The sequence below is a fragment of the Polypterus senegalus genome, chromosome 1 (genome assembly GCF_016835505.1).
Source record: "Polypterus senegalus isolate Bchr_013 chromosome 1, ASM1683550v1, whole genome shotgun sequence".
Lineage (NCBI taxonomy): Eukaryota > Metazoa > Chordata > Cladistia > Polypteriformes > Polypteridae > Polypterus > Polypterus senegalus.
In genome coordinates this window covers 157,756,908-157,783,086 of record NC_053154.1, presented here as the reverse complement: position 1 = coordinate 157,783,086, position 26,179 = coordinate 157,756,908, and the positions used below count along the sequence as shown (strand labels likewise).

Here is a 26,179-nt window from a genome sequence, read left to right as displayed (position 1 = left end):
TTTACCACAGGTGGACTCCAATTAAGCTGCAGAAACATCTCAAGGATGATCAGGGGAAACAGGATGCACCTGAGCTCAATTTTGAGCTTCAAGGCAAAGGCTGTGAATACTTATGTACATGTGCTTTCTCAATTTTTTATTTTTAATAAATTTGCAAAAATCTCAAGTAAACTTTTTTCACGTTGTCATTATGAGGTGTTGTGTGTAGAATTCTGAGGAAAAAAATGAATTTAATCCATTTTGGAATAAGGCTGTAACATAACAAAATGTGCAAAAAGTGATGCGCTGTGAATACTTTTCGGATGCACTGTATAATATTTGTCTTTGGAGGTAAACATGAGACCCTATCATAATTTAATTTGACATTTTGAAGGGAATTTCCACCCAAAAATATTTTTATGTTACTCACCCCTGTAGTTTACAGTGTTGGGCAAGAACTTTTTAATCTCATGTTTTTGTGAAGAATGGAGGTTATGTTTCTGATAGAACTGGAGCCCATGGAGACCAGTGCTGAACAACAGCAAACATTATTAAAAATGTCAATGAAAAAAATCAGCCCTTTGCTGATTTTGCTTAATCCACATGTTAGGTCATTTAGTCGTATGCCCTCAGTGTGTAAAAAGCACACCTTTTTTTGTGAAAATATTGGTAAATAAATGGCTCCGGAAAATGAAAGTGATCCACAAACCAGAAGCCCTCTCACACATGGTCACGCTTTTGAATTAAAGCCATTTAAAAATATTTGTAATCCAGCAGTAAAAGCCTCAAGCACCCCAACTAACACATAAATGTGCAATTTAACATACCTTAATGAGGACATCTTAATATAAAAATTGAAGCATTTAAAGAAAATATAGGGTACCATTAACTTTTATTGTCACAGGTTAATATGTTTTTATTTATAATTACCTGTCCTTCTGGTAAATTCTCATTGATGGTGGTTCTCATTGATATATCCTCATACACAGTGTAAAGGAAACTTAAACAGCAGACATCACTCTGTAACTAAAAATATAAATTATATTATTTTATGGACTGCTTTTGATTGGTTTATAGCAAGTCTTTTTCACAGATGTGGTTCTGCAGTTTTTCATTGTTATAAATATTTATCACTGCAAATGTGTAGACAGACTCCACGATCCACTCGTGCCTCCATTTTCCCCACTATTGCCAGTCAGTCACATTCAATAATCACTTGCCAATTGATAAACAGACCAAGACATATAACCTTGCTCAGTGCAGGAATTTAATCAGTAACTAAAGCCAAAGAAACATTGATATTGGACAGATGTATTTATGAATGCTTTTTACATACAGGTGCCAAAAGTGTTCAGAAGTTTGCAAAGTGATGATGTATATTTAAATGTAGAAAAAGAGTGATTTCTCATTTGTTAATGGTAATTTATGTAGACATGTCATACAGTTATCTTTTATTTAAGATATTATTTAAGTATTGTTTAAGTTAACTGTGTTCAGCAGAAAGTGTTTAATGTTTTCTGTGACATTAAAAAAAATCAATTTGTCATGACTTGCATGAACTGCCATTTATATCATGACAGAACCCTATTACTGTTGAAGATTTCAGTTTTAGAATATCTTAAATGGCATTTTTGTCACAATAGCTGCCAGTCAGTCATCAATTATTTGATTTTTCTGAATCTGCTTTAAAAGATTACAGGGATGTTGACCTTATGTTGTATGGAAATATAACATATTAATGTTTATATCCAAACTGAAAGAACTGAGAAAGAATTTAGTAAACCCATGTACTTTATTTATTTATTTTATATGGTGAAAAATTGTTAAATGTAAAGGTTCTATTATGAAGCTGGTAGCCAATCAAAGTTTATTTTATTCATGATCTTTCACAGAGTACACCGTCACAATGCACTTTACATGGCACACTAGAATACTAATGAAATGTTCGTGCTGTAGCAAATTAGAAAATGAGACCTATCCCAGCAACAATAAAAAGATTAGAGATGGATGAATTTGTGGATTTGTGGAATTAACTTTCATCTGGCAAGTGACAACTCCAAATAAACACTTTATAAAAATAATTAGATGTTTTTTCAAAAGTGATTAACATTAGAGCTGTCGGCTCTTAGCTTGGAATATTAAAAGTTTAATGTTTAATTTTTTATCAAACAGGTTTGTACAGATCATTAATAGACATCTAAATACAGATTTATTATATTCTGTTGTTTTGTGTGTTTGTAAAGATAACTTGAATCTTTAATGCCATTGAAGCTTTTCTTGACTGGGTTGTGCCTTTTATTACTTAAACACTACCTTAGAAATCAGTCAATGTTGGCATGATGACAGTCGCTATTAAGCGATTATCTGCATCAAATGTAATTAATTGTATCTTAGTAAAATTAGTCTTTTTAAAACATGAACATTGACAAATTGGGCAGCAGGTCATGCAAATAGATGAGCAATGATTTAGTAGGCAAATAACTTCCTGTGATAACATACATAAAGTTGAAGGTAAAATGTACGGAGTTGGCCCCAAAATCTCTATTCTCCTCTTATGCAATACTGTATTCACAATTTAACACAGATAGGGTGTGACACAACCAATACCTCTACAGAAATACATTTGACAGTGTAGTAACATTGATTATTTTTAACACTGATACTGGATAGGTAAAAGAAGTGTGAGAGGTACTGGATAAGTAAAAGAAGTGTCAGAGGTAAATTAATTGCTAAGACAGTTAATAACCTTGCACAGAAAGATGTGGAAAAAAGAAATAAAATCATGAATACCTTCTGTACAGCCTCTGACCTTTGAAGAAAACAACTTTCATTTTTCATCTTAAGGTTTCTGGTTTCCGCCAACAGATAGGTAATGAATAGTAGGAAGCCTAGAGATTTTGAGATTGAATGGTCTAATATTCTCAAATCATACTAGACTGAGAGGATAAATTGCCTAATTAACTGCATCCTGTTTACTGTTAGGTGGAATGGCTCTGAGGCTAGAGATGTGCGTCGGCAATCAGAAAATTGCCAGTTTGAATCCCGTAAATGCCAGAAGTGACTCTACTCTGTTAGGCCCTTGAGCAAGGCCCTTAACTTGCAATTGCTTTGTTTTGAGTATGACGTTAATGACTGGCAAGCAGGTCCTCCAATTTACAGGGAAAACAGGATTGGCACTCCAGCCACCATAAAAAAACCTCACATTGTTCCAGTGTGGTGCTGAGGTATCACCTGCTGCACTTGTGTCCCAATCCAGGTGGTTCATTATGTGGTGGGTGAATAAAAAAAAATGTTAACCTTTCCAAGTACCATGAATTTACACCGGCTGTTACAGACTCAAATCAAATGTATGTTATTATTCTATAATAGTAACAATATGGATTATGTGAATTTCCCCTTGGGATTAATAAAGTATCTATCTATCTATATATCTATCTATCTATCAATAAGAGCAGCTCACTACATATGGTTGCGCCATCCAACTTGAATCAGCTGCAGCTGCCTTCTCATGCTATCTATATTGATAAGGGCACTAACAAAATGCAAAAATAGGGAAGAATTAGTCAGGATGGATAAGAAGAGAGCAAATGTCTGTGGCCACCTCCTGCAAAACCATTCCCTTTTGAGGGTTATCATGCTTTTGCCTCTGCAGCACACCTGTTGTCACTTTCATTTGCAGTGAAGCAGATGAAGTTGATTTACAATTGCTTCTGCTTCCTAAATGGATAGATCAATATCCCTGAAGCTTAAGTGACTTGGTGTTAGACTGTGATCATTAAGGGTTCCCTTATTTTTTTTTTCAGCAGTGTATTTTTGGTCATCTATTAACCTAACTTGCATATTCAAAGAAAGACTCTGAGAAAAGATGCTAAGTCCACACATGCAGTGCTTGCCGTGAGATTTGATCTCAGGACTTTGAAACAATGTGGCAGCAGCATTAACCTCTAGCCCCCTTGTGACTCTCATTATTTGAGTTGTTTGAAATTATGTGGTGTTTTCTATTTAAATTTGTGTTGTAGAAAGCGTCAAATTATAAACATTTTCTGTGGCTTCCATATAACTTGGCTGCATTAGAAGTGGCAAGCCTATATACTGTTGTCTGGTTTTTATTTCCTGCTTTGAAGATGAGTTCACCTTCATTGTGCTCCTGATGTGATATTGAAAGAAGATTTGCTGGATTGCTGCTAGCATGACTTTTTTCTGAAAGTGTGTTGCTGATATGTGATATAGTACGCTGTTACTAGCATATTTTAGGACACTTAAAAGCGGTCAAATGTAATCCAAGTAACAAATAAACAAATAGAATAATTTGTAAAATTAACAACTTAAGCATCCAAAAAACAAGTGCATATGTCATAAACACAAATTTTGTACAATGTTGTAGAGATCTTTTCACTTCATTTTATTTTCAAACCCACTTTGTCCTGAACAGGGTCACAGGAACCTGTCCCAGCCTGCATTGGTCGAAAGACAGTAACAAACTCTGAACGGAGTGCCAGTCCATCACAGTGCAGACACACACACATACACACCAAACACACACTATGACCAATTGAATATTTCCAATCCACCTACCCTGCATGTCTTTGGATTGTGGAAAGATCACCCAGAGGAAACCCATGAAGACATGGGGAGAACATGTAAAGTCCGCGCAGGGAGGACCCTGGACACTAACCCTTGTCTCCTTACTGTGAGGCAGCAGTGCTACCAATGCACCACTGTTCCACCCTGTTGTAGATGACAAAATAATTAAAAGGTTGGAAAACCCAGGTAACTTGCTTTTGATATCAGTACAAGCATGTCAGTTGTTTTCTTTTAAATATTTTTTCAGTGTTTTTCAGTTTTGTAAAGCACTGCAATATACTCTTTAACTTACTATAGTAATTTTCAATGTATAGGAAAAGCCTGTTGCTAGCTCATTCACAATCTTCTTCTTCTTCTTTCGGCTGCTCCCGTTAGGGGTCGCCACAGCGGATCATCTTCTTCCAAATCTTTCTGTCCTCTGCTTCATGTTCTGTTACACCCATCACCTGCATGTCCTCTCTCACCACATCCATAAACCTTCTCTTAGGCCTTCCTCTTTTTCTCTTCCCTGGCAGCTCTATCCTTAGCATCCTTCTCCCAATATACTCAGCATCTCTCCTCTGCACATGTCCAAACCAACACAATCTCGCCTCTCTGACTTTGTTTTCCAACCATCCAACTTGAACCAACCCTCTAATGTACTAATTTCTAATCCTATTCATCCTTGTCACACCCAGTTAAAATCTTAGCATCTTTAACCTTGCTACCTCCAGCTCTGTCTCCTGCTTTCTGGTCAGTGCCACCAGCCCATATACCATAACTAATCTCACTACCGTCCTGTAGACCTTTCCTTTCACTCTTGCTGATATCCGTCTGTCACAAATCACTCCTGACACTCTTCTCCACCCATTCCACCCTGCCTGCACTCTCTTTTTCACCTCTCTTCCACAATCCCCATTACTCTGTACTGTTGATTCCAAGTATTTAAACTCATCCACCTTTGCCAACTGTACTCCTTGCATCCTCACCATTCCACTGACCTCCCTCTCGTTTACACACATGTATTCTATCTTGCTTCATTCCTCTCCTCTCTAGAGCATATCTCCACTTCTCCAGGGTCTCCTCAACCTGCTCCCTACTATCACTACAGATCACAATGTCATCAGCAAACATCATAGTCCACGGGGACTCCTGTCTAATCTCGTCTGTCAACCTGTCCATCACCATTGCCAAATAAGAAAGGGCTCAGAGCCGATCCCTGATGTAATCCCACCTCAAACTTCAATGCACCCGTCACTCCTACTGCAGATCCCACCACTGTCACACGTTCCTCGTACATATCCTGTACAACTCTTACATACTTCTGTGCCACTCCCGACTTCCTCATACAATACCACAACTTCTCTCGAGGCACCCTGTCATATAATAATAATTCTTTGCATTTATATAGCGCTTTTCTCACTACTCAAAGTGCTCAGCAATTGTAGGTTAAGGGCCTTGCTGAAGGGCCCAACAGAGCAGAGTCCCTTTTTGGCATTTACGGGATTTGAACCGGCAACCTTCCAATTGCCAGTGCAGATCCCTAGCCTCAGAGCCACCACTCCACATATGCTTTCTCCACGTCCACAAAGACGCAATGCAACTCCTTCTGGCCTTCTCTATACTTCTCCATCAACACCCTTGAGCAAACATTGCATCTGTGGTGCTCTTTCTTGGAATGAAACCATTTTGCTGCTCACTAATCATCACCTCAGTTCTTATTCTAGCTTTTACTACTCTTTCCCAAAACTTCATGCTGTGGCTCATCAACGTGCTGCACATCTTTCCCAGCTCGGTCCCTTTGTCTAGCCAATTGGTACAGGTCCTTTTCTCCCTCCTTAGTGTCCAAATTCTCATACAACTCATCATACACCTTTTCTTTAGCCTTTGCCACCTCTCTCTTCACCTTGCGACTTATATCCTTGTACTCATGTCTACTTTCTGCATCTCTCTGACTATCCCACTTCTTCTTTCCATCCTGTGCTGCTTAACTATACTTTCCCCTGCCACCACTTTGCAGACTTCAATCCTCCATAGGATGTAATCTACTTGTGTGCATCTTCCTCCACTATTGTACGTAACCCTATGTTCCTCCCTCTTCTTAAAATATGTATTCAACACATCCATGTCCATCCTTTTGGCAAAATCCACTATCCTCTGACCTTCTTCATTCCTCTTCTTGACACCATACCTACCCATCGCCTCCTTGTCTCCTCTGTTCCCTTCACCAACATGTCCAATGAAATCCGCTCCAATCACCATTTTCTGTACACTGTTCATGACTTCATCCAACTCACTCCAGAAATCTTATTTCTCATCCATTGCACACCCAACTTGTGGGGCATATGCACTAACAACATTCATCATCACACCTCCAATTTCCAGCCTTATAATCATTACTCTGTCTGACACTCTTTTAACCTCCAAAACACTCTTGACATACTGTTCCTTCATAATAACCCCTACTCCATTTCTCCTCCTATCCACACCATGATAGAACAATTTAAATCCACCTCCGATCCACCTGGCCTTACTCCCCTTCCATTTAGTCTCTTGCACGCACAATATATCAAACTTCCTTCTTCCTTCCTTCGCTAGCTCATTCACAATCTAAGGAATCAAAACCTCTCCTTTATTGACCAGTTGGTCACTGTAGTTTATTTTTAGTGGCTACCACTTAAAAAGACTGCAGTGAAATGCATTAACCACAATTAGATTTTAGTTTATAAAAGATAAATTGTTCAATGAAGAAAATTATAATCTATCACTTTTACAGTGGATTTACAGTATGTGCATTTGCAGTAGACATTTCATCATAGTGCCGAGATATATTTCTAAATCTGATACTTTTCTGCAAATGTTTGGATCAAGCACATATGTTTAATAACAAATTTAAAATATGCAATTGCAAGCTTTACTGTATAATTTTGATATCAGATGTGGATGACATAGTGCTTAGCAGCAGAGGCTCACAGCTCCAGAGTCTAGGCTACTTTCTGTTTGGGTTTTTTACATTCTCACTGTGTTCACATGGGTTTTCCAGAGGGTATCTCCAAGATGTCCATGTTAATTTAATTGGTGACTCTAAATTGGCCCTGCATGGGTATGTGCACGAATATGCCATGAAACTAAATGCTGTGCTTGTTCAAGACATCCCCTGTTGTCTCCTGTTTTGCATGACTAATGCTTCATGAATAACTGAATAACAAAGTGGATGTACTGTATTGTCAAACTTAAAATGTAGTATACTGGTGTTTTTGAATTTTGATATTGAAAAAGGAGATAAAATGGTAAAACCTGTTTTCAGTTTGGTTGCTGGAGTGTCACCTTGACACAAACAAAAAAGTATTGTTTGAAGTTCTTTCTTTTTTTCTTTACAGATTCTCAAAAAAAAGAGGAATCATCAAATAAAAGGTCACCCTTTGAGCTGATTTTGAATCAGCTTAGGAGAAAAAAGTCAGTGGTAGAACGACGTCAACGGGTTTCTGTGTCAAGATTCTTCAAATCATCAGACAATAATGACAAGGCTGCAAAGAATGAAGTTGTTACTAAGGAATCAGAAAGAAATGATGCAGATAAAGAAGGCAATGAAGAAGGTATAATATGCAGGCATCTTTAAACAATATAATAAACAGAATAATTATTTCAACGTATCTTTACTGTGGAGAGTTTTAATGACTAAATCAAATGTTTAACTGGATAAAATGCAAATAATAAGTGAAGCACCCCATTTCAAGACATGCACTATGCTTATTCATAAATCTCTACAGAAGTACCAAAACTTAAAAACTTGTTATTGACTATAAAAAAGAAAATCAAGTTAAACTTCTGGTTTAAAAGCTAAATTGCTTTTCTGAAAATATTTTGTGTGTCCCACAAGATGCTATAGCTGTACTACTTATTCCCAGCAAATTTTATTACTGCATATGTCAGTTTACCAAAACAATAAACATTACTCCGTCTGTGCTGTTTTCTCAAAAAGAAAGTGGGAATAGAACAGCTGGTCTGTTCTTAGTGGACTTGCACACTCATCGTACAATGCAGCTAAGGTCTAAGGAGCTTTATGTTAAGGCTAGGGTATGACACTGCTTACCTGTCTCGTTTCCCAAAATGTTGTTCAGACTCTACAGTATCTCTCTCTCTCTCTCTCTCTCTCTCTCTCTCTCTCTCTCTCTCTCTACTGTGAATCACTTGTTTGGTTTTATAATCTTGTTATCTTCATTGCTTTGTTAGAACACATTTGTTCACTGTTCTTTATGAGAGATACTGTATACAATAAAACTGAATTATTTTCCTGTTCCAGAAGATGCATGTTAGTTAAGTGGCAACTAGAATAAAGGCTGTTGATGGTACTGGAGGAAAAGAGTTGTGTTTTTATCTTACGGAGAACCATTCTACAGTGATTTCTTAAGATATAGTGTGTGGTCCTGAGACAAGGCAACATAAATTGGTGTAATCCTTTCCTTGCATATTCCATTGTTACTAGAACAGTGAGACAAGATAAAATGAGTTGCTGTCACTTTGTATACCAGGCATTATAGTACGACCTAAAATGCCCATTACCTCACAGCTTCAGAGACTTAAGTTTGAATCCAGGCCAGTTTGTATGTTTTCCATATGTCTTTATGGGTTCCTCCCGTGTCTAAAGGTCTGCAGGTTTCATTAATTGGAAACTGTAAACTGAGTGAATGTGCATGAGCATATCTTGTGACATAATGGTGCCTCTTCTGGTACGATTTCTGCCTTATGCCTCATTTGGCTAGAACAGATTTCAACACCCATACCCAATATTAACCTCAAACATGAAATGTTTGAACCTGTTAGATTTTATGTAATATAATACAGTACCAACAGAGTAACAGAGAACTTAATGCACTTTACAAAGCAAATAACAAAGACAATTTGAAATAAACTAGATGCTGAGTTTGCTGTTAGGTGTTTTGTAAATGCACCAGAAAAATGTAATTATTCAGTTTGGATTCAAATTTCCATATGTGGGCACTGGGAGATAGGCCTCCTCTTCAGGGTGAGAAATTGGGGCTGATGGTATTGATATTATATTGAATATTTCTGAAGTGATGTGATTTAATTCATGGCCTCACTAATCATCCTGGATCGCAGAATGGATGCCATGGTAAATTAAAACAAAGCATAATGGATTCACAAAACTCCCTTTTTAATTAGTGTCTTTATTTAATCACTAGTCACTCCTTTCCTTCCTCACACTGTTCTGTCTTTTGCCTTTGCTCCCCACAACATTTCTAGATGAGATGTCATCTGTGGATGGCGAGTTGTGTTCGGTGGCTGGTTGGGGGCGAGTGAAACACTTCTTGCAGAAACTGGGGAAGAAGGCTGACCGACAGCACTTGACTCTTGGCAGTTGTGGACTTACAGCCACTGATCTGCTAGAACTGGGTGAGCCTACAGTCGTATTTACAGCTGCTGACATGTGACAGCACTTTTGATATCATGTTATTTGTGTAACTCCTACTTGACAAACACAGCCAGGTGACTTATTGGATGGAAAAGCTGTTTTTTTTTTTCTTAATGCTTTTAGTATGGTAGGCCTTGGTAGTGGTTTTTTTTTTTGCTTTCCTCATGACTGTTTGACCTTAAATATAGAAGTTATATGAAGTTATATTACATGCAGGAGTGTACAATGTTAGCACCAGTAAATGCAGCATAGCATTTTGATTTGCTGTTAGCTCCTCTTATGCAGCCAGGTGGCATATGTAGCAGTTTCAGCCCTCACCTACTGAACTCCCAATAAAAATATACCCTAATGATCTTGGCTATTACTACTAGTATTTACATTGCTTGAAATATTATCAGCCATTATTGTGTGCTTTCATTTTTGGTGCACCAACAAGTCAGTTTCCAGTTTTATATATGACTGGAAGTGATCCAATGTTTTCTCTGACATTTTAGTCATTTAAAATATCTTTGTTTTACAGCTTCATTATTAGCATTTCTGCCAGAGCTGCAGGAACTGGACCTGTCCTGGAATGACTTTATTGGTGGGGCTTTAAAGGCTTTAACTGTACACCTGCAGCATGTAAGTCACCTGAAAAACCTGAAGTTGAGCAACTGCAGACTGACTGCTGAGGATGTGACAGCTTTAGGTAAAAGGGAGTGGAATATCATTGTATTGAACTTGTGCTGAATTCTTTAAATCTCAACTTGTCATTTAGGTGCAGTTCTTAGATAAATGTGTACTATGGGTGGCGTAAGAAATGAGTGAGGGATCTCTTACCCAGGGACACCAAATAAATGTTGGGAATTGAGTGTAATAAGAAAAATAGTTGATTGATTGAAGTTAATCAATCAGTTAATTAATTATCAATTTTTCCTTTGGTAATGCAAGTAATTAATTAAATAATTTAGTAAGGCCTCCACTTTATTTTTACTTACAGTGCATCCGAAAGCATTCATAACCGCATCACATTTTTTCTTCAGAATTCTACACACAACACCCCATAATGACAACGTGAAAAAAGCTTACTTGAGATTTTTGCAAATTTATTAAAAAAAAAAAATCGAGAAAGCACATGTACATAAATGTATTCACAGCCTTTTGCCATGAAGCCCAAAATTGAGCTCAGGTGCATCCTGTTTCCCCTGATCATCCTTGAGATGTTTCTGCAGCTTAATTGGAGTCCACCTGTGGTAAATTTAGTTGATTGGACATGATTTGGAAAGGCACACACCTGTGATATATAAGTTCACTGTTGACAGTTCATGTCAGAGCACAAACCAAGCATGAAGTCAAAGGAATTGTCTGTAGACCTCTGAGACAGGATTGTCTCGAGGCACAAATCTGGGGAAGGTTACAGAAAAATTTCTGCTGCTTTGAAGGTCCCAATGAGCACAGTGGCCTCCATCATCCGTAAGTGGAAGAAGTTCAAAACTACCAGGACTCTTCCTAGAGCTGGCCAGCCATTTAAACTGAGCGATCAGGGGAGAAGGGCCTTAGTCAGGGAGGTGACCAAGAATCCGATGGTCACTCTGTCAGAGCTCCAAGGTCCTCTGTGGAGAGAGGAGAACCTTGCAGAAGGACAACCATCTCTGCATTAATCCACCAATCAGGCCTGTATGGTAGAGTGTCCAGACAGAAGCCACTCCTTAGTAAAAGGCACATGGCAGCCTGCCTGGAGTTTGCCAAAAGGCACCTGAAGGACTCTCAGACCATGAGAAACAAAATTCTCTGGTCTGATGAGACAAAGATTGAACTCTTTGGTGTGAATGCCAGGCGTCACGTTTGGAGGAAACCAGGCACCGCTCATCACCAGGCCAATACCATCCTTGCAGTGAAGCGTGGTGGTGACAGCATCATGCTGTGGGGGTGTTTTTTAGCGGCAGGAACTGAGAGACTAGTCGGGATAAAGGGAAAGATGACTGCAGCAACGTACAGAGACATCCTGGATTTAAACCTGCTCCAGAGCTCTCTTGACCTTAGACTGGGGTGACGGTTCTTCTTTCAGCAGGACAATGACCCTAAGCACACAGCCAAGATATCAAAGGAGTGGCTTCAGGACAACTCTGTGAATGTGCTTGAGTGGCCCAGCCAGAGCCCAGAGTTGAATCCGATTGAACATCTCTGGAGAGATCTTAAAATGGCTGTGCACAGATGCTTCCCATCCAACCTGATGGAGCTTGAGAGGGACTGCAAAGAGGAATGGGTGAAACTGGCCAAGGATAGGTGTGCCAAGCTTGTGGCATCATATTCAAAAAGATTTGAGGCTGTAATTGCTGCCAAAGGTGCATCGACAAAGTATTGCGCATAGGCTGTGAATACTTATGTACATGTGATTTCTCAGTTTTTTAAATTTTTAACAGTTTTGCAAAAACCTCAAGTAAACTCTTTTCACATTGTCATTATGGGGTGTTGTGTGTAGAATTCTGAGGAAAAAAATGAATTTAATCCATTTTGGAATAAGGCTGTAACATAAAATGTGGAAAAAGTCATGCGCTGTGATTACTTTCCGGATGCACTGTACCTTTCTATGAAGGAGGGTTTTCCAGTTGTTAAACTTATATCAAACTGAAACACACTTGTTTTAAGAAACATAATAATATGATCTATTTATAAACACAAGGATTATATAAATACCAGTAACGGTGTACTGCACAATAACGTGCAGTGAATACACTTGACTTGAGCATTCTTAGTTTTCATCCTCTTTCTCTGTATGTTTAGCATTCGTTTGCTCAGAGGTTGATGAGCTTGCTGCTTTCTGAGCAGCTCTTCTTTTCTCCAACCTAGCGGCCTGCTGCTTCTCTACTTTCATCTGCATCTTTTCACATTAAAACTGATTAAGTTAGTTTTTGTGTTGCAATTACTTAGGACGTTTTCTTAAATTTTTCACTTAAGCTGGCACTTAAGTCTTCAGTCTGCCTCAAGAATGATTGGCAAAGGAGGTAGGGAATGAGAACGGCGCCCATACACATGCGCCGCACGGCTGCCCTGCTGTGTGCTGCTGAGAGTTGATTCTACAATAAAATAAAATAAAAATAAAAAGAGTAATAAAAATCATCACCCCGAAAGCGGATAGTAGACGTCACGTAGTATATATAAATATACATATTTCAAGTCAATAGGTGAGATGGTTTGCGAGCTACAGGTGATTTAAAATTCTGGACAGACAAACGAACAGCCACGGTAGCGTATTATATAAGAAGATGATAACTGCAAATATATGGATACAGAAGAAAGGACATAAGACATACGAGACAGACTAACATTTAACACAGAACATGCCCGCTGTTTACTGGCTAGTTAGAGTTATGATCCAGTTTTTTGATACCAGTGCATTAACAATGATGTCTGATGATGTGTGGAGTTGGGTATTGTTGCTCCAAGTTCAAGTGGAGGACTTTTCTTGTGTTGGAGTGCACTCCTTTGCTATATTGTTAGTTGTCCATTATGTAATGTGGTGTTGTCTTCTTTAGCTTGTTGTAAGGCTCTTTGCTGTTTCCTCTGCAGCCTCATAGTGAAAGTCATTACTTTTTCTGGCACCAGATTGTGGACACTAAAGTTCCCTTCCTGAAGTAATGCTGCTTCTCAATATTCTCAGACTGGGTTCAGTCACTGGTACTGGGCTTGGCTTGGCAGAGTGACTATTAGAGCCAGTTCAGGTTGTCCAGTTACAAGGCTCTGTGTAGAGTAACTTAGAGGTAAACGAAAGCTTACCAGATTTTTGCTGCACAGACAGAGGGTGGCTTGTCACCCCAAAGAAAGCGGCTTATCAGCTTTTATTTTACAAAGAGAACATGTCTTCAGTTTTCAACTCCCCCAAAGGGAATGGATGATATGAATGCCACTAATTATGAAGGAAGGTGTGACCTCTGGTAATTGGATCAATGTCACTTCCAGTTATAGATTTAGTGCTTGCTTATAGGTGCATATCATTCTGTCCATTATATCCACGCAGAGTTTAGTTAGCAGTTTCAAGTCTAAAATCAATGTCCAGTTGGGAGCCTTTTTTGTCTGAAGGAGTCTTGGCAAAGATGTCACCTCAACTCTAATTTAAATCTTTATTATCAGATGAAGTACAGGGCTGAGAGGGGAGTGCAAGTGAATTTCTAAATCCCTGTTAAATCTTCTGCCTTAACATGTCTTGTGTACCACTAAAAATCTAGCAAAATAAACAATGCCCAGTTTGTCCCTTGGTGGACTAGGTTCTTGGCTCATGAATGTAAGGCCTATAAGTAGTACAAAGGAAGCGGTAGGCACATGCCAATCTTATTTCATATAGCAAATTTTTATGTCAATTACTGTATACATACTGTACTAAGAACCCATTAACTGCTTTCAGTTGTGTTTTTAAATTTATTGAATTAAGTATCTATCTATTTGTTTCTAGCAGAAGGTACTTTGTTTCCCTACTACAATAGTCTTAACACCCTACTGTCTAAGTATTCTGTGAATATATGTAATAGAGAGAAACACACTTGTTTTTTTCCCTCCTGCATGAGAATTTTAACTTTTTAGTGCAGTAAACATTGCAAAAACTATGTTGATTCATCACAAAATTTAAGCAAAAAAAGATGCTATGCTGTGAGAATGAGTGATATGAAAATTTTTCCAAATGCCTAGTAATTGAGTTTAGGGGCTCAGACTCTGGACGTTAAACCCTAAGGTGGCTGGATACGTTTTGCCTGTGTGTTACAGTGTTATCCTGAGCAAGTCAGTTAGCTTCTCCAAATGTAAAAAAATCTAAAAATAGATATTATAAGCCAGTTAAATATACAATAATGTATAATAATTGTAGCTAGTGATGTCTCAATACCAGAAATTTTGTATTCAATACCAATACCAGTGAAATTTTACAATACTGCCTTTTAACTACTTTTCGATACCAAAGCAAAAAGAGAAATCCCATTCAATGGCTCTTCATTAAACTCTACATCAAAATACAATATAGAGTTTGTACTTTAAAGTGTGGCAGAAGTGACCAACCCAGCAATGAAACAATAAATGTGAGGTTTATAATCTTGGGGGGGATATTAGTATCGGGTTTATAAAGAATGATATATTATGAACTACCTGATTTATCTTGTGCATATTTTAAATTTATTCTGACATTTTCTGTCCAGTAACTGAAAAATACTGCTTAAAATCCATACTAATGTAAATCTAAGATGTTAAACATTATTCTCTATATACTGTTGAATTAGTGAATTTCAAGATAATTTAAGATATTTCCATTTAAACAAAGCTGTTTTTACAACAACATGCTTTAAAATCTGATTGTCAATTAGTCTGTCTGTTTGTTTGGTTTGTAATATGTGTTGTTTTAAGATTTTATACAAGGGCAGCAAAAAAAGTTCCCGGAATTGTAATATAGTGGGAGAGTGAGAGATCAGATTATGCACACATTGTTGTGGAGGAGAGCGCTGGATTGGATTCGGTGTGTAGTATTGTTTTAATTACCATTTGAGTTAGACCTGTGCCTAGTCATTCAGAGCAATGTTGCAGTTCAAACAACGTGCTCACATCAAGGTCATGGGCAAGTTGGGGACTCGTACGCTAGCTGCACTGCAGCTGTGCCCACTACTGTGAGACATTTTTGTATGTAGTTTTCACTCATGTTTTTCCCATGTACTTGCAGCTACACATAAGTTTAATACCAATTTCCTTGTTACTACCGATACTGTAAAAAAGCTGGTACTATTATGTTTTTGGTACTTTGGTATCAAATAAGTACCAAAGTATCAGTTTTTGTGACATCTTTAATAGTAGGCAACTTTAGCTTTAGCACCTTTCAAGCTTGTACTAGAAAACCATATTTTTGAAATGAAAGAAAGTTTAATCAGTTGAGGTTCTAGTTTGATTTAAAAATCACATTATTTACTGATTGAAGACCATTACTTTTGTTTTGCAAATGAATAGGAGAGGCCCTTGGATTCATACCTCATCTTGAGGAGCTTGAACTGTCATGGAATAGCTACTTAGGAGGCAATTTGTCCTGCTTTACTCATTACTTTCAGCCTGGATGCAAGATTACAGCACTACACCTGGTGGACTTGGGCCTTACAGCAGCTGATGCTAAAGCACTAGGTAAAGGTTTTTTTGTTTTTTTTTTTTTACCTGTATGAGAAGTTAGAATTGCAACCTAGCCACAGAGGAAGCACAAACCAGTGTGTTTCTTCGTGCCGGTCCCAAGCCCAGATAAATGGGGAGGGTTACGTCAGGAAGGGCATCCGGTGTAAAACTTTGCCAAATCAATATGCGGACAACAATACAATTTTCCATACCAGATCGGTCGAGCCCCAGGTTAACAACGACTGCCACCAGTACTGTTAGCCAACAGGGTGCTGGCGGAAATTGGGCTACTGTTGGCTAAAGAAGAGGGGGGAGACATGATCGGAGGCAGGAGGAGAGAAGGAAGGTAAATCGAGTAGAACTGAGGGTAGGAACTTTGAATGTTGGCAGTATGACTGGTAAGGGGAGAGAGTTGGCCGATATGATGGAGAGAAGGAAGTTTGATATATTGTGCGTTCAAGGGACTAAATGGAAGGGGAGTAAGGCCAGGTGGATCGGAGGTGGATTCAAATTGTTCTATCATGTGGATAGTAGGAAAAATGGAGTAGGGATTATTCTGAAGGAACAGTATTGCAAGAGTGTTTTGGAAGTGAAAATAGTGTAAGACAGAGTGATGATTATGTAGCTGGAAATTGGAGGTGTGATGATGAATGTTGTTAGTGCATATGCACCGCAAGTTGGGTGTACAATGGATGAGAAAGATGATTTCTGGAGTGAGTTGGATGAAGTGATGAACAGTGTACCCAAGGCACAGAAAGTGGTGATTGGAGCGGATTCCAGTGGACATGTTGGTGAAGGGAACAGAGGAGACGAGGAGGTGATGGGTAGGTATGGTGTCAAGGAGAGGAATGAAGAAGGTCAGAGGATAGTGGATTTTGCCAAAAGGATGGACGTGGCTGTGGTGAATACGTATTTTAAGAAGAGGGAGGAACATAGGGTGACATACAAGAGTGGAGGAAGATGCACACAGGTAGATTACATCCTATGCAGAAGAGTCAATCTGAAGAAGTGGCAGGGGAAAGTGTAGATAAGCAGCATAGGATGGTGGTCTATAGGATGACATTGGAGATCAAGAAGAGGAAGAGAGTGAGGGCAGAGCCAATGATCAAATGTTGGAATTTGAAAAAAGAAGACTGCATGGTTGAGTTTAGGGAGAAGGTGAGACAGGCACTGGATGGTAGTGAAGAATTACCAGACAGTTGGGAAACTATAGCAGATGTAGTAAGTGTGACAGCAAGAAGGGTGCTTGGTGTGACATCTGGACAGAGGAAAGAGGAAAAGGAAACCTGGTGGTGGAACTGGAAACTACAGGAGAGTATACAGAGGAAGAGGATGGCAAAGAAGTGGGATAGTCAGAGAGATGCAGAAAGTAGACAAGAGTACAAGGAAATAAGGCGCAAGGTGAAGAGAGAGGTGGCGAAGGCTAAAGAAAAGGTGTACGATGAGTTGTATGAGAGGTTGTATACTAAGGAGGGAGAAAAGGACCTGTACTAGTTGGCTAGACAGAGGGACCGAGCTGGGAAAGATGTGCAGAAGGTTAGGGTAATAAAGGATAAAGATGTAAACGTACTCACAAGCGAGGAGAGTGTATTGAGCAGATGGAAAGAGTACTTTGAGAGGCTTATGAATGAAGAGAACGAGAGAGAGAAGAGGTTGGATGATGTGAAGATAGTGAATCAGGATGTGCAACTGATTACCAGGGAGGAAGTAAGGACAGCTATGAAGAGGATGAAGAATGGAAAAGCCGTTGGTCCAGATGACATACCTGTGGAAGCATGGAGGTGTTTAGGAGAGATGGCAGTGGACTTTTTAACCAGATTGTTTAATGTAATCTTGGAAAGTGAGAAGATGCCTGAGGAGTGGAGAAGAAGTGTACTGGTGCAGATATTTAAGAATAAGGGGGATATGCAGGACTGTAGTAACTACAGGGGGATAAAATTGATGAGCCACAGCATGAAGTTTTGGGGAAGGGTAGTGAAAGCTAAATTAGGTAGTGAGGTGATGATTAGTGAGCAGCAGTATGGTTTCATTCCAAGAAAGCCACGGATGCAATGTTTGCTCTGAAGGTGTTGATGGAGAAGTATAGAGAAGGCCAGAAGGAGTTGCATTGTATCTTTGTGGACCTGGAGAAAGCATATGACAGAGTGCCTCGAGAGAAGTTGTGGTATTGTATGAGAAAGTCAGGACTGTATGTAAGAGTTGTACAGGATATGTATGAGGGAAGTGTGACAGTGGTGAGGTCTGCAGTTGGAGTGATGGATGCATTGAAGTTGGAGGTGGGATTACATCAGGGATTGGCTCTGAGCCCTTTCTTATTTGCAATAGTGATGGACAGGTTGACAAACAAGATTAGACAGGAGTCCCCGTGGACTGTGATGTTTTCTGATGGCAGAGTTAAAGATACTAAGATTTGCATTGTGACGAGGATGGACAGGATTAGAAATGAGTACATTAGAGGGTCAGCTCAAGTTGGACAGTTGGGAGGCAAAGTCAGAGAGGCGAGATTGTGCTGGTTTGGACATGTGCAGAGGAGAGAAGCTGAGTATATTGGGAGAAGGATGCTAAGGATAGAGCTGTCAGGCAAGAGAAAAAGAGGAAGGCCCAGGAGATGGTTTATGGACGTGGTGAGAGAGGACATGCAGGTGATGGGTGTAACCGAACAAAATGCAGGGGACAGAAAGATATGGAAGAAGATGATCCTCTGTGGCGACCCCTAACAGGAGCAGCCAAAGAAGAAGAAGAAGAAGGTAGAATTGCAGGTAAATCCATCTATGAACAAACTGCTTCTTCTAGCAGAAAGTGTATTTGATTCTGTAATTCAGTTGCTACATAATGTGGCTGTACTGGGACTTGCTGCCTTTTGTTGTCCAATATAGAATGCAGCACACAAGATCTGAGTTTTTTTATAAAGACTCCTTGGCTAACCCAGTGGATTTTATGGGTTGTTTTATGGTTTAGTTTCTTTAGATGTCTGCTATACTCTTTATCAGGAGCAGTAATCTCTTGCACCTTGGTTGAAACTAAAATTCAGTAGTTTTTCATAAATCTTTGAGCTCCTGAAAGGCCTACCAGACCAAGATGTCAAACTGCAAATAGTAATTGTAAATTATGCCATTCTAGAAGTGGATTTACCTGTTATGAATGGCATTGGACTTGTCCAAAATGTCTGTAGAAATATAACACTGAGGTTGGTGGTCCCCAGGTAAGCATACCTTCTTTACAAGTGCTTCACCATGATCATCTCTGGCAGAGTGTATCATCTCAACCTACTAAACTGACCATTTCTTTTTTTTTTTTGTTTTTTGCTGGTCATGCAAAAGATATTATGAAGTTAGATTTGTAGTGCTGTTGCAACCCTCTCTACTGATCTGAGCACGCCTGTGGTGTTACTAGTATAGAGATAAGTCACTGTAATATGTCAGTTGAAGTGTATACTATTTCCTTGATTCTACAGCTTAAATCTTTTGTTTTTTTCTTTTTTATTCCAGGAGAATCTCTGAAGGTGCTTCCGAACCTGGAACTGCTTGATCTTTCTGTAAATAAGCACTTTGCTGATGGCCTTTGTGACTTTGCTCCACAGCTAAACCACACTACACGCCTAAAAGTGCTGAAGATGCACTTGTGTGGACTGCGACAGGACAGCATTCACATTCTTGGTATGAGGCTTGTGGAGCACCAGAGACAGCTCACAAAGTACATGCTAGATCATTGACTGGGAGTATCATAAAGTTCTAAAGAAGCCGATAAAAGAAATTTACTCCAGCGCCTACAGCATTTTTTAATTTGCTTTAAAATTCCAGAAAGGTGCCGAAATTCAAATTGCTTTTGATTCTTTGTGATGGCTGAATTTAACATTCTGCTGTTTGTTTCAGTCTGAAATTACTTGGGCAAAATATCATTGGTCCATATCACCTTTCATAATAAACATTTTTCCAAAGCACTCAGGTCCTTACTGATTTAAAAAATGTCACTGGAAATGTACACCGAACAGGCCAGGATAAGACATTATGACAGAATCTAGTAAAGAACCTTTGAAATAAACATGTGGTATGTCCGGCTAAATTTCAATGTAAAAGCTAAAAAACATCCAGAACCGTATGTGTACTTCCAAGCATGTTAACACTTGCAAATACAGGAGACTAATAGCTGTCTGGGGTTTACTTCTGTACACTTTAGTTTGCGCTTTACCTTCCTTTGGGCTGAAGGTAGCTCCATACTGAGTTGGTTTTATGTTTTGGATTATAACAACAATCATGTTTCCTGGTGTCTTTGTTACACAGATATAATCAGATCCAGTCCCTTCACAGACATCTTACTTTTTAATTCTGTTTGCCTGTAGGTGAAGTATTCAATTTCCTTACATGTCTGGAGACTCTGGATCTGTCTTGTAATAAAGAGCTTGCTGGGTCCTTCAAGGATGGAGCCTCCCACCTGGCAAGTCTTAAAAAGCTGCAGAGTCTTGATCTCCATCTATGCTGCTTAAATCAAGAGGACATGGAAGCTCTAAGTGAGTAATTCTTTTCACATGGAAGGGACCTTCGTTTTGTGATGGGTGGGATATAAACAGGCTCCAGCTGCTCCACTGGATTAGGAGGTTAGAGAGAACGAAGGATGGGAGAGGAACGAAAATATGCAGCCAAGGCTTAATTTGGACATTGTACTAGACCAAATGTGGCTGCTCATTCAGGCTGGTTTGTGTTTTATTGTTTTTAATCCATCCATCCATTTTCCAAACCTGGTTTTTTAAGTTTGGACTGCTAAGTGGGAGGTGTTTAGCTTCGGTTTGACATAATTGTTGGCCCAGGCAATGGATTGGCGGTAGCTTTCACTTTAAATGCGAATGATTTTAATGTATTATTGGTGATTACCTGAGGTGTGTCTTTTAACTTCACTGACCCATACTTAATATGATCATTTATTAGACCAGGGCATTCTGTCCATTCAGGCTTACTTTACTATTGACTTTGATCTGTAATGACTATGGCCGCAGCACCAGAACTGTAGTGACCATGGCTCACATGGATGTTGTCCCCAGTACAACCAAATTTACTGTAGATCAGGAATTATCTTTGTTGCGTTTTACTTATTGAAAAGTTATATGTGGCACAACCTGTTATTTCTGACCATTGTTTGACCAGGAATTTTATTAATAGAAGTTTTTTGTTTTCCTGTCCTCTGTCATCATTTGGCTAGTTCTCAGTTAGTTATTATCTTGATACTTTATGTGGTCATGATTTGTTTGTCAGTAATGGCTGTTTATTCTTTTACTCTGGATGTTTAATGCAATTTGTGTGCTTATGTATATAGATGTTGTATGGTTTAATAAGTTACTGTTAGTGAATTAGAGCTTTATACAGGGTATACTATATGTGTAGCAAGTATGAGATGATAATTTAAATCAGAACATACCTGTTAGTTTAATTTTTGAAAAACTGTATTAATCTGTAATTTATACATAGGTCATTTTTTTAAATACAATAAATAAATGGGGAAAAATAATTTAAATGCAGTTCTGAGAGGCAGTGTGAGCATTTCTTTTACCCTTTTTTCCAGCTCAAGTTATCCCATTATTGTCGGAACTTGAGATACTGGATTTGTCAGCCAATAAGAACATAGGAGGTTGTGCTGAACAGATGTTTTCCCGACTGCGCTTTCTGCCAAAACTCAAGCGTGTTTTGTTAAACAGCTGTGGCATAAGTGAGGACGCTTACCATTCTCTAGGTGAGTTGACAGCCATGTGCAAACATATGTTCTGTATCAAGGTTATTTAAAACTAAATGTTTCATAATCCTATGAACGTGCTTGCTATCTTTGGACAGTATGAGTTTTTTGTATTTATAACTTTGACTAAATACTTTACAGCTGAAGCTATATCCCAACTGCCTCAATTGGAGTGCCTGCATCTTTCCTGGAACAAATGCATCGGGGGAAATCTACATGTGCTTCTTAATGTTTTGCCTTCCACTTCTTTCTTGCATGTGCTTCAGCTGAGCAGCTGCAACCTGACTGGCAAAGACATGACTAATCTAGGTGAGGAACACAAATGCTTCCCTTACTAGTGTCATTGTTTTAGTTTCCTCATTATTATTTAATGCACTTTTAAGCTGTAGATGCTATAAAGACTATTGGGTGCCACTGAACCCCCAACACAACACATGATATAAGTCCTGGGTTCAAATAAAGGGGTTTTTATTACAAATACCTGGTATTTCTCTTCTTCTCTCTCCACCACATTATTCCTCCAAGGCAAATAAACTGTCTCTGCACCCAGCTCCGATTTGTATGGACAAGACAGTGTCATCTTTTATGGCGGATCCAGGAGTACTTCCAGTGGCAATGCTTCGCCCATTGGAAGTACTTCTGGGCCATAGCAAGGAGTTACACTCCTTGCGGCACCCACAGACACCAGCAATGTACTGGACTACAATTCCCAGCATTCCCTTTGGGTATCCAAATGGGTACTGATATCTTGGTCTATTGCCATCTAGCGTACGGGGGAATACAACAAGCAGGAATTATTGCTCTTCCCTGTCCTTCCCTGTCCATGTGTTACGGGTATCCCACCAAGGTAAGGACCCCAAACCAGTTTTGGCTGGGTCGGTGGTCCAAGCATGTTGTCCCTCACAACAGTTAGGGAGCTAATGAACTGAAATACTTTTATAGTGGCATTTCTATTTCTGTTTTTTTTAATGTCTTTAAAGCACGACTCCACCAAAATGTAAGAATAAAAATCAACGCATGAATTTTGGTAAAAAAAAATATATATATTTTAATAGTTTTTAGTTTTAGGTAGCCTTGCATACCATATTATTAGTTTTAGCTTTGTTTATTTTATCACAAGGCATTTTTATCTTGTTTTTATATCTATTAGTGTAACTTTTAGTAATTACAGCATGGTTAAAGCAATGTTAATGAAGGTTAATTTTGTGCAACAGTGCGTCTGTGGGTGGTATGTCCTATTAAAATCAAACAAAAATAAAACCATATACTGAATATTAACAATTCTAGAAGGTACTTACATTTTTTGATCATTTATGTGGAAAAAACTACACTTTTGAATGCAAACTATGTATCCAAATTTAAATTGTATAAAGAAAGCAATAAATACAATTTACATTTCCAAAGTCCCACCATAACATTGGTACAAAGCACAGCCTGATTATTAGAGTGATTTGGTTATTCATCTTTCTGTTCATTTTCAAGAAAACTCTGTACTCTGGAGAAGTGACCATTTGTTTCCTAGTCCAATAAATGCTTGTGTGTTTGGGGCATACACAATATCCAAAGCCACAGGGGTAAGTTTAGGATACACAGCCACAGTGGCTTGCCAGAATTAAGCAGGAGTGCCAGTGAAAACACCGTGCCTAACTTTTTTTTCAGGTATTTCTGCAAGTGGAGGACTTTCACATGGTCGAGAGTGGTTTTCGGGGTTTAAGCTAATCATTTTTATAGTTAATAACTTGTTTTTCTATAGGACTATGGTATTTTCTAAAACCGCTAGACCCTATGCCGCCTCATCTTGTAGTTTTGCTATGGTGTGTTTGTGGTCCACTGCCTCAGTAAATACAAATAACTGCTGTATTTACTCTTCTTAGAAGAGAAGGAATGGCCAGTGCACATAGGCAAGCTAAGAGTGAATGTACCAGTAAAATTGTATTTAATTTTAAAAAAAGTATCAAATTCTGAAAAACACCTAGGCTCCACAGTACCATTCAGGTGGACATTTCTCCATTTTCTCTTTTTAATCTCAGGATCTAAACTAGTTGCAAGAGTGACAGATATTCCAGTATGTCTGAGGCTAACAAGTAATGCGTGTAAAACACATTTTCCCATCTCTTCTTTCATTAAGTCCTTAAATTATTTCAGCATTACATAATTTCTACCTAATACATTAAAGTTTTTAACAGTGCTCAAAATATTTAATTAGCATGCCAATTTATAAATAAAAAATAAAACTTTGCTTTAACCAAATAGTTGTGCAGAAGTAACATTGTATCTAAACAAACACCTATGTGAATTTTGCTACAAACGTATTGGGGCTGGCTCTTCTATGCAAAGAGATTATTTGTTTCATATTAAATATGCATAAATTTCAATAAAGGAAGGATGGAAAAAAGAAAGTTAATATAACAAATAGTACATATCTTATATACCAGTATCTCAATTGTCAATTATAATAGTCTCCAGTCCTCCCCTCCATTCTTTCCACAAAATACAGTTGTGTACAGTTTTTACTCTTGTTTGCTCAGTTGTGTGTTACTATTATCATAACCTTGTTTTCTTGTATGTTCCATTCATCCAGAGTAAGACCACCGGCATTTGCCATAGCTTCTCCTGTGTGTGGATGACATATTTGACGTAAACTTGATAAAGCAAGGTGTGTTTGGTTTGTTGGTGAACAGTAAAAGCATGCAAAGATTCCGAAAAACTAAGCTGTTTGTGTAGTGGAATGCTGTAAGACAGTCAAAGGGTTACTTTCTGCTCTTGTTTGATCATTTCTTTGACAAGCTGTATTGCTGTATCAATTTTGTGTGTGATGTGTGCATTTATTTATGTAGCACATGGCAGGTTAATTGTTCTTTGCATTTTTGGTATTCAGTCAAGTTTGCTTCCCAAGCTGCTGTCCTCTGCATACATGATGTTAATGTTTGCTGTCTTGTATTATGTGGACTTGAACTTGCATGTGTGCTCCGATTGTTTGCGCTTTTCAGCCTCTCTTTTAGTTTACCCAGAAATAAGTCGTAGGCTAATTTTTAATGGCTATTTAGATGAACTTTAAGGTTTGTGAGGGTTTTACCCATAATTGGTGCAGCACACAACATACCCTGCTCTACCACCATGCACTTGCTATTGTTGCTTTCAATGTTATACTCTGGGAAAACTTCCCACGCAGCACTTTGTTGTTTTCTTCCCACCATTTTTATAGCTGATGCCATTTTAGTCAGAGAAAATTTATACAGGTATATTGAATTTTACCACCTACAGGGCAGGCCAGGAAGTTTATGGAAAATGCAAAAATGGATTCTACCATAGAGATGTAATCACAAAAACTGAAAATATTTGTGTCATTTAATATTTTATTTCAGTTAATCTTTTCAGCTACTGTAATCATTTTGTATCATTTTAGTTTTTTTGTTAATTTAAATTTTATTTCAGTTGCAAAAATGCTTTTTCAATAATTTTAGTTTACCATGATAACATAATTTTGTGTATCTGGAGCCACTGTATTTTTTAGCAAACATCAGGTTGCACAAAAAAATAGAATGGAACTTAACACGCATGCTTGTTGACGTGTTATCTATTCTTAATAATGAACAATGTTTTTAAAAAGGGGGAATGCTTGTTCTGCTATGTCAGAAAGAACTATACTTGTATTATCTGAACTAGGGTTCCACAAATTCCGTTCCCTTGGCTTCCACGGTGAATAGGTGAAGCAAAGAATAAATATATTGCATTCACACGAAAGTGCCAATTATAGAAATTTTTGGACAATCATTGGTTTCATCACTTTTTTCTCTTGCTGTCATCAGCAGTGAATAGATGTATGTGGAGGAAACCAATTTGGTACTTCAGCGGATTTGGATATATTTTTGTTTTATTACTTCATGGCCTTTGACCTGCCAATGTTGAAAATGCTTTTTTAGTCGAAGCTGATTACAGGTTATATGCATTGTATGGGGGAAATTACATCTTCAGTATACTGTATTACGACTTGCATTCTGGGACATTGAACCTGTATTTTTTTTGTTTTTAGCTACATTCTATTACTATTAACAGGAATCTAGTTTGTTTAAAAAAAGAGACATAGTACTTGATTGAATGTGTTTTAGCAGTGGTTGGTTAAACATTTAATTCTATTATGCACATTTACTGTATATGCCAATTTGATATTCTCTTAATTTACTTTTCAGTCTGAGAGAAATGTGGGCATGTTCCTAGAAAGCTAGGAACTTTTCCATTAACCTGATATTTGGAACCGAGTTATCTAGTATAGGTTGTTTTAAACTGCTTTAACTTAGCAATGAAAGTTGTTGGTGATGTGTGCTTGAGATTGTAATCCAAGTCAGCACAAATGCTTCATTCATAACTATG

General features: G+C 38.3%; 1 protein-coding gene across 1 annotated transcript in view; it reads left to right on the top strand.

Annotated features, from left to right (window-relative positions):
* The window catches only part of lrrc31 (leucine rich repeat containing 31), a 30,534-nt gene that overhangs the window by 2,632 nt on the left and 1,723 nt on the right, over positions 1-26,179 (top strand). Inside the window, exons 3-10 of the mRNA XM_039761043.1 lie at positions 7,923-8,138; positions 9,808-9,957; positions 10,497-10,664; positions 15,935-16,102; positions 19,576-19,743; positions 20,427-20,594; positions 21,641-21,808; positions 21,950-22,117. Coding sequence (XP_039616977.1) covers positions 7,923-8,138; positions 9,808-9,957; positions 10,497-10,664; positions 15,935-16,102; positions 19,576-19,743; positions 20,427-20,594; positions 21,641-21,808; positions 21,950-22,117 — 1,374 coding nt within the window. The remainder of the gene's footprint in view (positions 1-7,922; positions 8,139-9,807; positions 9,958-10,496; positions 10,665-15,934; positions 16,103-19,575; positions 19,744-20,426; positions 20,595-21,640; positions 21,809-21,949; positions 22,118-26,179) is intronic.